The sequence below is a fragment of the Zootoca vivipara genome, chromosome 2 (genome assembly GCF_965207765.1).
Source record: "Zootoca vivipara chromosome 2, rZooViv2.hap1.1, whole genome shotgun sequence".
Taxonomy (NCBI): Eukaryota; Metazoa; Chordata; class Lepidosauria; order Squamata; family Lacertidae; genus Zootoca; species Zootoca vivipara.
Window position 1 is genome coordinate 21,373,328 of NC_142584.1, and position 16,490 is coordinate 21,389,817.

Consider the following 16,490-nt stretch of genomic DNA (forward strand, 5'->3'; position numbering starts at 1 on the left):
TAAATCCTGGAATATGCTTATAATAGTGAATTATGGGAACTTGTTGCTTTAAGAAACTGATGATCTAGCAAGATGCCGTTCTTTTACCAGAACAGAAGGTCAGCTAATACGTAAATCACAAAGAAGCAATTCATAAGCTAGAACACAAATTGTTATATAGTACACGTAACACAGGTTCCCAACACGCATACTATCTCACAATGTAACATCTTATTGAGAATCAGAGGCCTAGCTAGCAATCCTTGGCCTAGTTAGCAATGCTTATTGCGCATGCGTATTAGATTAGGTAATGACATACGTATTAAATATGAAATGAGATGATGATGAATATTAAAATATTAAATGATGTAATGCTTTATGTGATTGGTTAAATCAAAATCCTTTGTCTGAAATGTTATAAATTCCTGCCCGACCTTTGGGCGGGGTTCCAGTATTCCGAAAAGATTCGACTGGAACCTTATTGCTTTGCAATAAACATAATGGACTCCTAACTCCTCTTGTCTCTGAGTTTTATTGGCTAACTCAGAAGATAAGCCATTTTTGGCTTACAACAATTTGAAAATTATCTAGGATAGCCAGCAAGGGAGCATAGTAGAAACATCCTAGAATTCTTTGATAGGTAGGTCTGTCAACAAGCTTGAGATAGTGACCTCTAATTGTTCTCTCTGTGTATGTGTGTGTACTTTTCAGGACATGTCCCCCAATGCAAACCCCTTCCTAAGATATAATTACTGATTCTACAGATACATACTCCCTAAATTCTAAGCAAAACTTTTTAAAAAGCAAGCACTTCTGTTATTAATGCTAGCAACCAAACTCCATTTGGGAGGAATAAGATCTCTACCTAGATCTTCAACCTGCAAGTAATTTCAGAGATATATTCATGGCTGAAAGATGGTAGCAAATTGCTCCCTCGGCTTTACACACACCTGCTCTGTGCCACCACTTCGTTCTGTACCTGCAAATTATTCCAAAGTGCAGTTGAATGCTGTCTGCAGCCTTCTGGTTATGTGTGAAGCCTTTTCAAAAGCACTTCATAGCAAACATGACTACATTTGCAAGTGCTACTTGCAACATTGCGCAGCATAGCAGAGATTGAAAATCGCATTGGTGGCAGACAGGTATTTTAGAGAGCTGCAGGCTGCACACACTTCAGTGTTCAAGTATGACTGGACTTAACTGTCCATGCAGACAGAAGCTGACATTTGCAGACACTCTGGAACGGGCATATGAAATTCTCTTTGTGAGACTTTGGTAATTGGGAACTACTGGTATATTTATACATAAAAGACCTAGACTAAGTTCCATCTAACACACACACACACACACACACACACACACACACACACACACACACACAATGACAGTGTAGTCCCAGAATAAGAGAGCCACATCCATTGGCTGGGGGGGGGGGGCAACATTTCAACTAAAGTCAATGGGATTATTCTGGAGGATTGTACCATATATGGCAAGAATGTGCTACTGCTGTGAATGAGATATCTTGTTCACTTCTCAATTTAGGATTAAAAGGTTGTTATGTGAATTGTGGGGGGGGGGTACTTCTAACTCACAAAGGAAGTCTACAGACGATGACCATTTTGTGTGGGGGTCCTGTTCCTGGCCCCTGTACATGTCAGCAGACCAGATATGATCATCCCCACCCCACATCCAAAAGGACCCGTGCATTGACAATTGCTTGGATGAGGACAATGTTGAGTGGACAACATGAGATGCATCAAATCCACTTTAAGCTAACATGTGTACACAGCCTTTATGCACTTAATGAAGGAAACACTGGCCTTGCCACAACAAACACAATTGCCACATAAAAAGCGGAGCACTCCTAAAATATGAAACACTCAAAAGATTAAACACAGAGTTTTCAAGCACATGCTTAATCTGGGTTCCCTAGAATCTGGTTTTGATTAAACCACGGCAATTCTCTGTCTAGACAAATCTTATACATGGTAACGTTGAACTCTCTCTCCTGCTAAGAGACAGAACCCAAGACTCACATTCTTAGTGCAGATCCAAATGTTATCAAGCAGAAAGATGAGATTGATATCTGGTCCTCTGAACCCTTTGTTAATTTATGGGAAGCCACATTGCCCATTCTAACTGCTGTTAACAGAGGGATATAGCACATGTTTCCACTTGAGTGTATACACACTGAAGTAGAGCTGTGTATTGTTCTATGTTGGTTTTCAAAGCAAAAGGCAGCTTCAGCCATCCTCTGTGTCTACTGCTTCTCACTTGATGTAGCCCTATGTCATTCTACACTAGGGATTGGGGTGGGTGGGAGAGAGAGTTTTGATTCAGTTCACATTTAAAGGCGAATCTACCTAATTCACACTTTCTGAACTCAACACACCAAAATGCAGCTGCCTTTTGAAATTCGCACTTCCCGTAACCTTGCAATTCAGAAAGCGACTTACTAAAAACACGTGCGGTGAAACAGCAACCAAAGAACAATAAAGCCCTGCAAGCAAAAGTGGGCAGCGAGGTGGGGGGGGACCAGTTTTCATAAAGAAGTAGTCAGAATATTCCAAAAGCTTGCTGGAAACGAGTTGTCTTGTCCTGCCATCTGAAGCAGAAAAGCAGGAGGGCGGTTTGAGGGAACCATCCCTTAAAGCAGGCATCGCCAAACTGCGGCCCTCCCGATGTTTTGGCCTACAACTCCCATGATCCCTAGCTAACAGGACCAGTGGTCAGGGATGATGGAAATTGTAGTCCAAAACATCTGGAGGGCTGGAGTTTGGGGATGCCTGCCTTAAAGGTAAAGACAAACACGTCTTTGAAAGAGAAGCTGCATCATGTTAGGGTGAGCTCTCAGCTTTGCAGTTTGTGTGAGAGTTGCACATTCCAGAAGGCAGAATGCTAAGCCAGCTAGTAGTCTTGTCTTTTGTGCCCGCATGTCAGCAGGCTGCCTGGCCTTTGGGGAACCCCCTGTTTCTCAGTCCCAGCCAGCCCCTTATATAACATGAGGATAAACCTACAGGCCTTCTACACAAGGACGCTAGTGAGGATCTCGAGAACACGCCCGTCGAGTGGCTTGGGAAACCACTCATTGAATACACTACTGCTGCTACTAACTCTTCTTATTGCTGCTGCTCAATAAACCAGCTTCAGGAGCCTGCAGACGAAGCTTACCATAGGATGGTTTCCATGACAACCAACAGCAGTGCAAGGTACAGCTGTTTCTGTCCAGCTATGCTTTAAGGAAAGAGGGGGATGTGGCGCAGGCTAGTGGCCAGAGGAAACTGCTGTTAGGGCAAAAGGCTTTTCCGCAATAGCTATTCCTTTCTGGGAGTGAAGCATCTGCAGAGTCACAGACTGCTCACTCCAAAATGAGGGGTTATCTGTCTCTAAGTTTGTCCCCCCCACCCACCCACCATGAAAAACCTACTTTAAATCATGCAAATGCCTAAATCACAGTAGTTTTTGCTCAGGCCCCAGCACTTTGCACCCTCGTTTAAAGCAACAGCAAATAACCCACAATTAAACCCCAATCAGCTTGCCTTTTCTTCACGGCGGCTTCTTGCGGCACAATTGCCTTGGACAGTATTTCCTTGTATATTGGAGACTTTAAATAGCGACCAAACGAATCCTACTGGGGAGAAGGAAAGGGGAAACGGTAGTTATAGTTTACAAGCATCCTAATTAAAATCACCTCTCCTTACAGCTGTTTGGGAGTCAAAGAGGCCGGGGGGGGGCGCAGGCAAGAGAAGTGGATAATCTCGCCCAAGATCACAACAGATCTCCACGTTACATATGTGTTATGAAAACCACTGGTTAAATTAATGCCCATGTGGTTAGAAATCTGTGGCCAGAGCCCTTAGTAAGAGATGGTGGAGAGGTTTTCATCCTAGGAAGGAAAAAACATCACATGAGCTCCACCACTCCCTTCTTCAAGTGTGCATTTCAGCCATTCAAAGCCAGCGAAAGGAAGTGGGAATTGTATTATTAAAGGGTATATACTGTGTGCTATGAATCCTTGAAGGGTATGGCCTGATATATCTCAAGTCACCCAGAGCTGCTATTATGTAAGCACCTTTGCAGGGCACATACCCTAAGTGTGGTGGGATTACCTAACTGAGATTGGAAGAGGTAAGGTGGTCCTGACACTAGACTACTTGCTGCCGTTTGGGCTAGATGGCTTTTTGGTTTCTTAAATCTATTGGATCTATTATTCTTGTAATGACACGTCATTTTGCCACCATCTGCCCCAACACATTTCAAATGACATTACCAAACTTGCTAGTGGGGGGGGGAGGGAGGACAAACGTTGTGGTTAAACTATTTCGCTTCCTCCATCCATCTCCTGTGTCAAGCTGCACTTGGTGTCAGCTGAAATTAAGTTTCCTGTGGTTGCATTGCATTTTCTGAAAGCTCACTAAGAGGTTCTGAAGTATTCTGAGAAATAAGTTGACTCTTGAACTAAATGCTACCTTCGTAACCTTCTTCATTTGGCCACTACATCTGTGATGTTACAAGGTCAGCCAAACAAGAAAAGAGGCAGGTATGCCTTCATCTGAAAAAGAGTGCCCAGGGATGGAAAAGGGTGTGTTCTCACATAACGCTAAGCCTTGTTTTAATCATTGCTTGCTCAACAAACCACACGTCATCCCATCGATGGTGGATGAAGGGCCATAGCTCAGGAGAAAAGCTGTAGCTTAGTGACTGAGCATCTGCTTTACAACTGAAATCCCAGAGAGCCGCTGTCAATTAGTTTAGACCACGCTGAGTTAGATGGGCCAACGGTTTGAATGGCATAAGGCAGCTTCCTATGTAGATGAGCAATCAAGTCATGCTTCATTTCCCCGAAGTTTTGCTTGTTTTTCAGCTGCTCCAGCCTTGTGCCTCTGCAGCTTAGCAAACATCTGAGGTAGGATGGCCAAGGCAAAGTTAAAATGAGCCATGGTTTGTAAGCCAACACCATACCATGGCTTCACATAACAGATTTCATTAGAAAACAAACCATGATTAGTCTAACTAAACAAAAAATAAAAAAATTCCTTCCAGTAGCACCTTAGACACCAACTAAGTTTGTCATAGGTATGAGCATTCGTGTGCATGCACACTTCTTCAGATACACATGATTAGTCTGTTAGACTGGGTTTAGATGTTCAAACAAGTCACAGCTTGGCCAAACAAACCATGGGTTTGCTTTAAATGCAGACCAGGCCACTTTATAGGAAAATGCCAGAGAAATTAAGAACTGCAGCCCTGTTGTGGCCTTAGGTACAAAAGATCAAAGCTATCCTATTTTGTCTTCTAATTTCAGAAATACTTCCATTGTCTACATTGGGCATTCTTTTTTTCTTTTTTTGCCAAATAATATTTTATTAATTTTACAATACATTACTCATATTCAACTCATTATTTTTCACATTTTCTCCTTTTGGCTTTTTAAAGCCTTGACTTCCGTCCTCCCCGTCTAATGATTTTAGATTTTACATGATTTTCTTCTGTATAAATAGTATATTAGTTCCTTCCTCATCAAAGCGTAGCTTTGATTATTTTTGCATGGCCAAAATAAGGGCTGAGTCATCCCCAAAAGAAGGTGTCCCAAGACTGTCACAAAAAAATTATTTCATGTGTTTTCTTCAAACTTAACCAGGGTAGATTCGGACAACGGGCAAATACTGCTTCTCTCAAAAAGGCTTGGGTGGGAGTGATGGCGATGCCACTTGGATAACTGGGAAGAACAGCCAGCCGGAATTAATAAGCAAAACCACAACAAACCTTCTTCATCAGCATATAAATATGAGTCTGTGCAGCATCTAAGACATAGCGATGAGGGTGCTTGAGGCCTCTGACTGTGATGCCCATAGTGGTGCCATCAATATTGATCCAGCGCCTTGCTCCAGGTGCCAAGAAGGTCCTGAAATTGAAATTGAAAATAAAGGGGGTTAAAATAAAGCTGGGGAAGAAAGACTGTTGGGACACACTTCCTGTTTGAGGCAGCTCTAAATGTTCTCCTGTCAACTGAAGGAATGCAATTCTTACTCTCTCGTGAACAGGTATCGCTAAAGGTCTCCTGTATCTTGGACGTTGCGCATATACCTAATGATGTGCAGTTTTAATGCCACCAGTCCTCCACTGGAACCACTGAGAGTCTTTTCAGCAGCTCCAGCTGACATTTCACTTAAAGGTAAAGGTTAATAATAATAATAATTTATTATTTATACCCCGCCCATCTGGCTGGGTTTCCCCAGCCACTCTGGGCGGCTTCCAACAGAAAAATGAAATAAAATAATCTATTAAACATTAAAAGCCTCCCTAAACAGGGCTGCCTTCAGATGTCTTCTAAAAATCTGGTAGCTTAGTCAGGGACCCCTGACTATTAGGTCCAGTCACAAACGACTCTGGGGTTGTGGCGCTCATCTCGCTTTACTGGCCGAGGGAGCCAGTAAAGCTTTTCCGGGTCATGTGGCCAGCATGACTAAGCCGCTTCTGGCGAAACCAGAGCAGCACACGGAAACGCCATTTTACCTTCCCACTGGAGTGGTACCTATTTATCTACTTGCACTTTGACGTGCTTTCGAACTGCTAGGTTGTCAGGAGCCGGGACCGAGCAACGGGAGCTCACCCCGTCGCGGGGATTCGAACCGCCGACCTTCTGATCGGCAAGCCCTAGGCTCAGTGGTTTAGACCACAGCGCCACTGAGGATTTCACATTTCGCTTAGGATATTCTAAAGACTACTCAGTCTTTAGCCATGTAGCTAGTCTTCCAGCGCTAGAAAGAAGAAGGTTTGAGCACTGCTTATTGCCTGGCAAATGTGCTTACAATCTTATTCTTAAGATGAAATCATGTGATCCTTCTTCTCCCTGTAAAGTAGCTTTTGTTTGCATCTGTCATGTGGCAGAGATCTATGTGCAACTAGGTCACATGAAGACTTCTTCATGGATTTACCAGTGCTTTGAAATCCTACCAAAAACATGAAAGAAATTGCAACTCAGCGTTTCGTTTCATATATATATATATATATATATATATATATATATATATATATATAGGTAAAGGGACCCCTGACCATTAGGTCCAGTCGTGACCAACTCTGGGGTTGCGCGCTCATCTCACATTATTGACCGGGGGAGCCGGCGTATAGCTTCCAGGTCATGTGGCCAGCATGACAAAGCCGCTTCTGGCAAACCAGAGCAGCACATGGAAACGCCATTTACCTTCCCGCTATAGCGGTTCCTATTTATCTACTTGCATTTTGATGTGCTTTCGAACTGCTAGGTTGGCAGGAGCTGGGACCAAGCAACGGGAGCTCACCCCGTCACAGGGATTCGAACCGCCGACCTTCTGATCAGCAAGCCCTAGGCTCAGTGGTTTAACCACAGTGCCACCTGGGTCCCTATATATATATATATATACATACATATATATATATATATATATATATATATATATATATATATATATATATATATATACAAAAATTGGTACAATGTAGGGAAAAGACACCAGGGACGTTTTTGTAATGCTATATACTCTGCTCACTTGTAAATTTCTTCTGCTTTTTCTTTCACCTTGGATTGGTCTCCATACTTCAGATCTTCACAAGCCTCCCAAAATCCCAGATTCTCCCCTGAATTAAAAGAGAAAGAAAGATAATGCTGCGTGAAGTATAATATTTTAAGTCAATAGCCTAGATTGGCTGAATGTGATTCTAGTGTGGTGATGCAAAGGGGGACCCTGAATTGTTCTTCTAGAAGCAGGTGCAGAGATTTTCTCATTTCCTCCTCATGGAAAGCTGCTCTTCCCAGAATTCTCACTTTTGCACAAATATCAGAAGTACGGGAGCTTTCTCTTGTCTTTGTATCTGGGCATACTACTTCTTGCCCTGCTCATTTGTGGCATTGAAGATACAGAGAGGATCTACAATATGCAAAAAGATTTGCATTTTCAAGCCCTTTTAATGCACCACAGCAGCCCCGTTGTGGTGGCAGCCTTCGTATTGTTTTACGGTATATCTTGAGCCACTTGGATGGCTTAGTACTGGTAGGTGCTAAAGCCATGGGCAAAAGCTATAACTGACATATTTGTACTCTTTGTGGGTGTGTGCACTGTTATCTCAGGGCACCTCACCTATTTTAAAGGGAGAAAGGAAGTGGGTTTTTTTTAAAAATGAGATTCATCTCAGGGGAGCCATGTGTGGCATCAAAGTCCTCCAGCACTTTAAAGAGAGGTGGAAAAGCAAAGACACAATTTCACACCCACCGCTGAACTCTTTCTTCAGGAACAGCTGGAAGTTCTGGCGGCCTTTGGGATCCCTCATCAGCTCGCTAAAATTGAAGGCCCATCTCTCCACTCGTGATTTGGTGGGGATTTCCACCCTGCAGAAGTTTAATGGCAAAGAAGTTGCGCTGTTTCTTTCTGAAATCATTTCCTGTGAGATTCAAACAGTCTATTTGTGTGTTTTAATAGAAAGCAGAAGCCCCACGCGCAGACACACACACACACACACACACACACACACACACACCACATTATTATTATTATTATTATTATTATTATTATTATTATTATTATTATACCAGGTTGGCAGCATAGAGATTTCCCCCCTGCTTTCCAATACACCACAATGAGCTCTCAAGTCCAAGTAACTGGTAATTAAGCATTGTTGCATATAGCAGGATCATTATACACAAAGAGCCTGATTCTAATTTGATTCATAACGCAATAGCTTCGCTGAGCAGGTATTCTTGATCCTCATTGTCCGACGACAAAGCACGAATCCTAATTACATTTTGAAGAAGGAACACCGTAACAAGGAGGCATATATTTGCATTGGCACCTGCAACTAACATCAGAGCATGCTCAGAACAGCTCTTTCCCCAGGGTGAACAGTGTGCAGCCCTAGACCTAACTTCCTGTAGGTGGCAACCGGAGAGAGACAGGAAGGAAGGGCAAACAGAGGGGATGCAGTTTGTCTCACCTATGTTTACCTCTGGTCTCGTCCACTTTTGCCAACCACTGGTTTCAACTGCTTTCCACCACTGATTCTGACTCTGTCCACCAACAGCATGGCTGCCAACAGATTATTCCTGACATAGCATAGTTCTCAATAACAAAAACAAAAAAGATTCTGCACCCCTCTCTTAGGCCAATATTCATGAGGCTTGAAGCAGCTCTTTTTGAAAACAGGTTTGTAATGGGAAGGTAAAACCTATCTCGGTCAGGAATGCTCATCTGCGTTACAAATGCCTCTGCTTTCCAAAGACACATTTTCCAAAACAATGTAAAAACCGAAACACGGTCATCCTTCAAAATGCACACTTGTTCTCCAGCCAAGTAACGTGAATATAATGTTCATTATATAAGGGGAAATTGCTTTGCAAAAAAGTGTATATCAAGCAAAACTGCATAGAAACATATGTAAGGAGAAATTTGCACAAAAAAGGCTGATGAATTTACATGTGGGCTTTTCTTTAAAATAATAATAATCTCAAACTGATATGGAAATGTGGAGAACTGAGTTTAAGATTGGGAAAATGAGAGCCTAAGAGAAACTGAAATTGACAGATTCACCCCTGCTTAGGTAAAGTCACTGTAACTCACAAAAGGAATGTAAATGTAGTACATACAGCTTTGCATTGTACTCCCAAAAGTCAACCTCGTCTGAGATCCATGGGTTGCTGGGGAGGCATCCTGAGATTATGCAGTCATTGGAGCGGAACTGTTCGCAGTACTTCACAATTCTGAAAACATTGGAGATGAAAACAAGGTGATCATTTGCAGGCAACATAGCACAGTGTAAGAAGGAAACTACAAATGACTTTAACGACTGCACAAGATGAAGGACATTCCGTGCTGCGAATTATAACACTTGGAACCTTCCTGCCTAGCCCAACAGTGATTTTATACCCGTCATTTCACAAAAGTGTTACAAATTTTGTGTTGGTTCTAAGCTCACTGCAGAAGAGCGAAAAGGCTGAACAATCCATTTCATGTCCTGTATACATACTGTATTTGCCTATAGGGAACTCAAAGCTGGACAACACATTCCAGAATATCACCTGGCAAAGCTCAGCCTGGACTCTGACACTTTGGAACGCAGGTGAGGGATCATGGGTTTGGATGTACCCCTGAATGTTTTGGTTTTTTTAAAAAAAAAAACCCCACCTATGTAACGGAAAGCAACTACATGGAGGGAAAGTGGCATAGCCTAGCCTTCCTGTAGATACGATCGTTTCTCTCTAGAAAGATATTTTAACATGGGAGATTATTAAAACATGAAGTCCCCCCACCTGCAGCCTGAAGTGGCGCCGTCCAGGAAGAGCTGCACCAAATGATGCTTCTAGGCAACCAGTTTGCTTAATCGTGCAATGAGTTGATGGGAGCTGGGCCTCCGTTAGCAGACACTCAACCTGGCAGGTATCCAACTTCGTGTTATCTTACTTTAAGAACTCAAAAGCCTGGCTGCATTCCTGGTGTTTGCATGCTTTGGTGCAGGCATGCACCTGGACTGCTTTCAATCTGGCAGTGCTTTCCAGCTATTGCTTGCTCATGCATGCCAGAAAACCGATGACCGTTTTGGCTGAGGAGGCCAGGTGCAAAACCATAAAGTGATTCTGCACTTTCTTCAATAGTTGCATAGAACAGGGAATTTTAGCAAGTGTAATTTGATGTGAATCTGGTCCCCTTAGCTTTGGCTCCCCTCTAAGCCAGGCATCCCCAAACTTTGGCCCTCCAGATGTTTTGGACTACAATTCCCATCTTCCCCGACCACTGGTCCTGTTAGCTAGGGATCATGGGAGTTGTAGGCCAAAACATCTGGAGGGCCGCAGTTTGGGGATGCCTGCTCTAAGCTAATAGAAAGCTCCTGCTTCTAGATGCTTCTGCTGGGAAAGATTCTGTCCCCCTGCCCTTTCCCAGCCTGTGGAGGATGGGGAACATTCGGTGGCCCAGCCTGACAAAGAGCAGGAGAGTTCAGAGGGGGAGATTCACATGGCGATGTCTCCCAGGGGCAGGCAGTGCATCAGGCGAAGAGAAGAGACTCCCCACTGCCCTATTCCGTTCAGGCCAGGAATTGGAACCTCCCTGTCTAGCAGGAGGTGGATTTGTGTAACTTAGCCTGGAATAGATAACCCTTGGGGTTCCTTCCAACTCTACAATTCTATGGTTCTATGATCTGAGATTAGAAAGAAAGGCTTCCAAGTCAGATAGGGCAAAGCTCAAAACAGATACCCTTCCTGCCTTTTCTTTTCTTTTTTAAATAATCACTAGCTAAATCACATTATTGAAAGTATCGAATTAGGGCTTATCCACACTGACCTTTAGGCCCACTCTTTCTAGACTGTGGCCTGTGCTGTGACCCTCTGTGTCGGAGCATTTTTAATTTTTGATTTTTTTGCTCTGAGCTTTCCCTACGAAAACCCGCTCTTTAAAGCTGAATCGGAGCAAACATCAATTCAGGTTTCCTGTGGATTGACATTTGCTCTGATTGACATAAAGCTTTAAGTCATGGACTGCGCTTGGAAAGAGTGGCGGAAAAGTTGAGTGTGTGAAAGCCCTCAATCACTAATAAACGGAAGGGCATAATATGCTATGCCTTAAAACAAAGTTAGCACTTACCCTCCCAGGGAGACAGAGGACTTTACTGTGGTTTTCATTATGGCCTGCTGGTAGTACATGATCTAAGCAGGAAAAGAGTTTTCATTATGTCAGCAGAACCACAGGCGCTTGCGAGAAAGCTTCACCCACCAATAAGCTACCAAGAGGTTCCCTATACCCTTATAAGAACGTACCTAGGTGAGTGTCCAGAAATCAGCTTCCTGAATTGTAAAATTCAGGGTTTGTGCCATTTCTAACAATGGAAATACGAGAGGTTGACGAAGCAGATACCATTTGGAAGGCTCCATTCATGGAGGAGGCGGCTATCAGAAGCTACTAGCCGCATTCTAGGGCCTTTTAGGTGTGCTTGTGGGAGCAGGGCTATCGATTCATTATGCGTTTTATGTTCTCTGTGATATTCGGATGAAGGGAGGCATGCAAATTTAATAAATGATGATGATGATGATCAGTTGTGGTGTGTGGTGAAACTTTTCATAGGCGAACAGTTAGGGCCAGTTTGTGAGGGTGATATCACATGTGCGATGTTTTGACGTCCTGACGCGAGCGTTGGGCCTCCCTCCCTAAGCTGGGCGGAAGCTTTCTGGGCTTTGGGAAGGAGGCACCGGGGCTCTGACAGGATGCTGGAGCCCTCCTTCCTCCATCCCAAAGCCATGCGAACTTTGGGAAGGTGCCAGGAGGGCTCTTGGACCCGTTGGAGCATCACACTTCCCTCCCTCAGCTGGGCAGAAGCTTCCCGGGCTTTGGGAAGGAGGCGCCACTGATTGATGATGATGGCTGCGTTCAACCTCCTCTGTCAGAGGGAGCGTGTCCCTAAATGCAAGTTGCCAGGAATCGCAGGTGGGGAGAGTGCTGTTGAACTCAAGTCTTGCTTGCAGGCTTCCCATAGGCATTTAGTTGGACATTATGAGAGCAAACTGCTGGACTCGACGGGCCCTTGGCCTGGTCCAGAGCAGAGCTCTTCTTCCATCCACGCAACCCCTGCTATGCAAAGAGCCCAGTCTGGGCTATTCCTACAGTCATCTCCATCTGCAACAATGTGAGGCATGGATAGTCAAGGGGACCAACATGGGATGAAGTCACAAACACACACACTTGTGCATGGGTGGGTGAACTGTGAGGGTTGTACATTAATCGACATGTAAGCGCAAATGCACTACATGTGGTCTCAAGTTGGTATTTCGGGCTGAGCATTGGTAGCTGGGGAGGCGGGGAGCGAGGGCAAAAAGCTGTCCCTGCAATTAAACAGCATGTGTGGCCTGAGGGGTTACCGAACCGTCACCAATGATTAAATAATTTAGAATTTTATAAATTTTACCATGGCGGCGGGGGGGGGGGACTTTAGATTTTCTGCACCAAAGGTATCATGAAATACTGTTGGGGGGGGGCTGTTGCCAAGCCAAGGACACAAGAGATAGAAAACCCAGATTGTAGCTCCCCAAGAATCCTCATCGGCCTGGCTGTAAAGCAGAAGTGTGAATCCCCCCTCCTGGGATCCTTAAGGACGATATTCCCTTGGAGTTGATTTGCTGGAGGCTGCATGCTGGTCTTGAAGGGGACCAAAGCCCAATGGCAGATGGGGACCAGAGGTCAAAAGTGGGTGTGGCCAGCCCTCCTCTCATTCTGCCACCTTGTTTTCTTGTTACCCCTCCTTCTCCCACAGTCTTCTCCACCCCACCCCACCCCGCCACAGCATGCTGCAAGAAGTGGAAAACTCTTGCCAGCAGTCTGGAATGATTGCTTGCAGAGTTTTTACTCATTCATTTTACTGGGCCTACTTTGAGTAAAACCTAGTTGAAGATTTGTGAATAAAGTCTCAAGGAAAACGATATTTTTTACCAGGACTGTATTATCACTCGCCGTTATTAACAGCAACGACAATCACTGATTAATACGTGGGAAAGAAATTACCTCTCTCCTGTAAACATCCATGGTTTTTTTCTGTAAAAGAAAGGAACACGGTAGCATAATAATAATAATAATAATAATAATAATAATAATAATAATAGACTGGTGTTCAAAAAAGCTGTAGCTGAACAAACAGCGCATTGCTCTCTACTTAACCCACTTTAACAATTAATGCTGAATTCAGACTAGCATCTACCGAGTGCATTTAACAGAGGGAACATTGATGTGAAGAGTTTTCCACCCGCCGTACGATTTTCTAAAGCCTAACTTTGCAGATAGCGTTGCCTGTTCCCCTCTCAGCCCATATATGTGTGTGCGTTTAATTACAGGGTTATTCTAATGGAGCTAATACAGATTCATTTAGGAGACGGGGATTAGATCATTCAGTATTAGTTAAAGGCGACAGGAACTGACATATTGCAAAACATAAACATAGCAATTAAAAGCCTCAGAAACAATATCTGCTGTGCTTATGCTATTTAAATAGCTCAGATGATGTTATGTGTCACCCACCAGCCAGCAAGCAACTGAAAGCTAGAAATTAACTGCAGGCTGTTTGTTCCTGCAGCTTCCTTTGAAGTATCATGCCGTGACTTTGTTTGGAATAAGCAGATGGAAACAGAGGAGAGTCACGCCAAGCGAGGGCTGTCAGGAAAGCCTCCAAGTTTGGTGGAGGCCCTTTTCCTTCCATGACACTCAAGCTCAGCTCACGTCTTGCAAACCTGCCATGTGTAAGGGGCTAACTAATTATAATATGCAAATGCATGCAATAGGACGTGGGCACCAGTTCTCTTTCTTTATTTCTTGGAAAGCCATTTGAGGAGGGCGAGGGATTTGTCAGCCAGTTTTCTACTCAAAACTCCCCAACTTCCACCCCACCCACCCCGCTGGATTCCAAATGGATATTTGCATTTCATGGAGGACGGTTTCCCCAGAAAACAGCTAGAAGGGAAGGGTTTCAGCTCCACCCACTCCCCCAGTGCCTTTGCTTTTTAAAGAGCAGGACTAGCGTGTGACATGTAGCTAGGCCCTTGATCCAATACGTAAAGGGACAGCGCTTACCAAATAAAAGCATGCAAGAATTAATCCAGTGGTCCTCAGCCTTGGCCCTCCAGATGTTTTTGGCCTACAACTCCCATAATCCCTAGCTAGCAGGACCAGTGGTCAGGGATGATGGGAATTGTAGTCTCAAAACATCTGGAGGCCCAAGGTTGAGGACCACTGAATTAATCGATACAATAGCTGCTTTTAGACAATCACTGGGAATGCACGAATCTCTGGGCACCTTGTATGTAGAACCTTCCCTGTGATTAATCACAGCCTCCCATGATGTCCAAACCAGGCACTGTAGCGAATGGCCTCCAAGCACATCTGGATTTGAAAGCCAGCTTTAATCCAGTACTTAATTTCCTGGCTCGACAAGAAGCCATTAGCTATGGTTTGCTGGTTCAGATATAGCAGGAAGCTATAGCTAACTTCAGCTTCTTGTTTGCTTAGCTGATCTCGCAACAGAAAGAGTGGAGTGGAAGCAAAGAAGCTATGTGTAGATGTGCAGAGCTCATGCATATCCTGGCTTATTTAACCATGAGTTGACTGTCCAAACCAGGTCAAAATGGCGTGACACCAGAAGAGCCACATGGTGTCTATATAATACCTGCACATTTTGCTCCAATGTTCAGAGACAGGTGCAATTTTCAACAGGAAAGCAGCATTTTGGGAAAGTTTAGCCTGCTTTCCCCAGCACTGCGGCCCCAAGGGGTGCCAGGGCCAATTGCGGCTGTTAAAACGTTTAGAAAACAGCAGCTTGCAGGTCCTGCCAATGTCTCATCTATCAACACCTTTAGTTTCTTAGGATGAACCAGGGCTTTCTGCCAGCTGCAATGCTACAGCATAGGGGACACCAGTAGATGTTGCTTCATGCTACTGACTTCTGGAACTATGCTGTGAACATTTAAAAAGTCTGGCAGTCAGGAAACAATAATGAACTGTATCAAAACTTACAACTATATGAGGACTTCTTCACAAGCTACATTGCGCACTTGACTTTACATGTGTTTTAAGTGCACAATGCCGTGAGGAAATCTATCCCTGTGGTTGTTGATCTGAAAGTCACATAAATACATGTGACCAAACTGAATGCCAAGTTCAGCAGATGGCTTGCCTGTCAATGTAGCTTCCCCAAGGCTTCCCCAATGGAGTCCTTGAGGCTGGGCAACTGTGTCAGGGGTGATGGGCAGGACTGCCCCCAAATGAAGCACATCTGAAGGCAGCCCTGTTTAGGGAGGCTATTAATGTTTAATAGATTATTTTATTTCATTTTCTGTTGGAAGCCGCCCAGAGTGGCTGGGGAAACCCAGCCAGATGGGCGGGGTATAAATAAATTATTATTATTATTATTATTATTATTATTATTATTATTATTATTATTATTACGTCGATTTACCCCTTAAGAGTGAATGGCAGCTATTAACTGATATTCAGGAAAAAATTTAAAAATGCACCCACAGTCTTCACCTGGTGTGCGACTCTAAAATGGAAACCTTTTTGCATGTTTAGGCAGTTCATCATCCCATTAGAAGAGTCCAGAGTCACACTCAAATCCCATCAGAGTTCCCAGGGAACATTAATTAAATTGTGTGGCTAATCCACAGAAAGCAAAAGTTTTGCATTAAAAGATAAAAAAAGTTGCTAATTTAAATTAGATCCGGCCCTCATTCCCATTAATCTTCATTTCCAAGGATGATGTTTCTTAGGTACACAGTACAGTTGTATATGGGGAACAGAGGTGAAATAACAGAATGTGACTCATATGGAGGTTATAGAGCTTTAGTCTTCTTTCTACGGAACAATCAACCCAGGACTTCACTGACAGGAAGGCCATGCACACATCCCAGAAAAATAAACTGGAAAGAAAGAGAAAAGAAAGACAAGGGGGAAATGGTTAATTAACTATTTCAGAAAGCAACAAAGCTCTTAATTAAATGGTTATCATATTTG

General features: G+C 43.7%; 1 protein-coding gene across 1 annotated transcript in view; it reads right to left on the bottom strand.

The window, feature by feature from the left end:
* RGS9 (regulator of G protein signaling 9) overlaps window positions 1-16,490 on the bottom strand; it is a 69,775-nt gene that overhangs the window by 14,907 nt on the left and 38,378 nt on the right. Inside the window, exons 10-16 of the mRNA XM_060271975.2 lie at window positions 13,497-13,526; window positions 11,589-11,650; window positions 9,599-9,712; window positions 8,232-8,347; window positions 7,512-7,599; window positions 5,746-5,884; window positions 3,519-3,607 (exon numbers count right to left, since the gene is read on the bottom strand). Coding sequence (XP_060127958.2) covers window positions 3,519-3,607; window positions 5,746-5,884; window positions 7,512-7,599; window positions 8,232-8,347; window positions 9,599-9,712; window positions 11,589-11,650; window positions 13,497-13,526 — 638 coding nt within the window. The remainder of the gene's footprint in view (window positions 1-3,518; window positions 3,608-5,745; window positions 5,885-7,511; window positions 7,600-8,231; window positions 8,348-9,598; window positions 9,713-11,588; window positions 11,651-13,496; window positions 13,527-16,490) is intronic.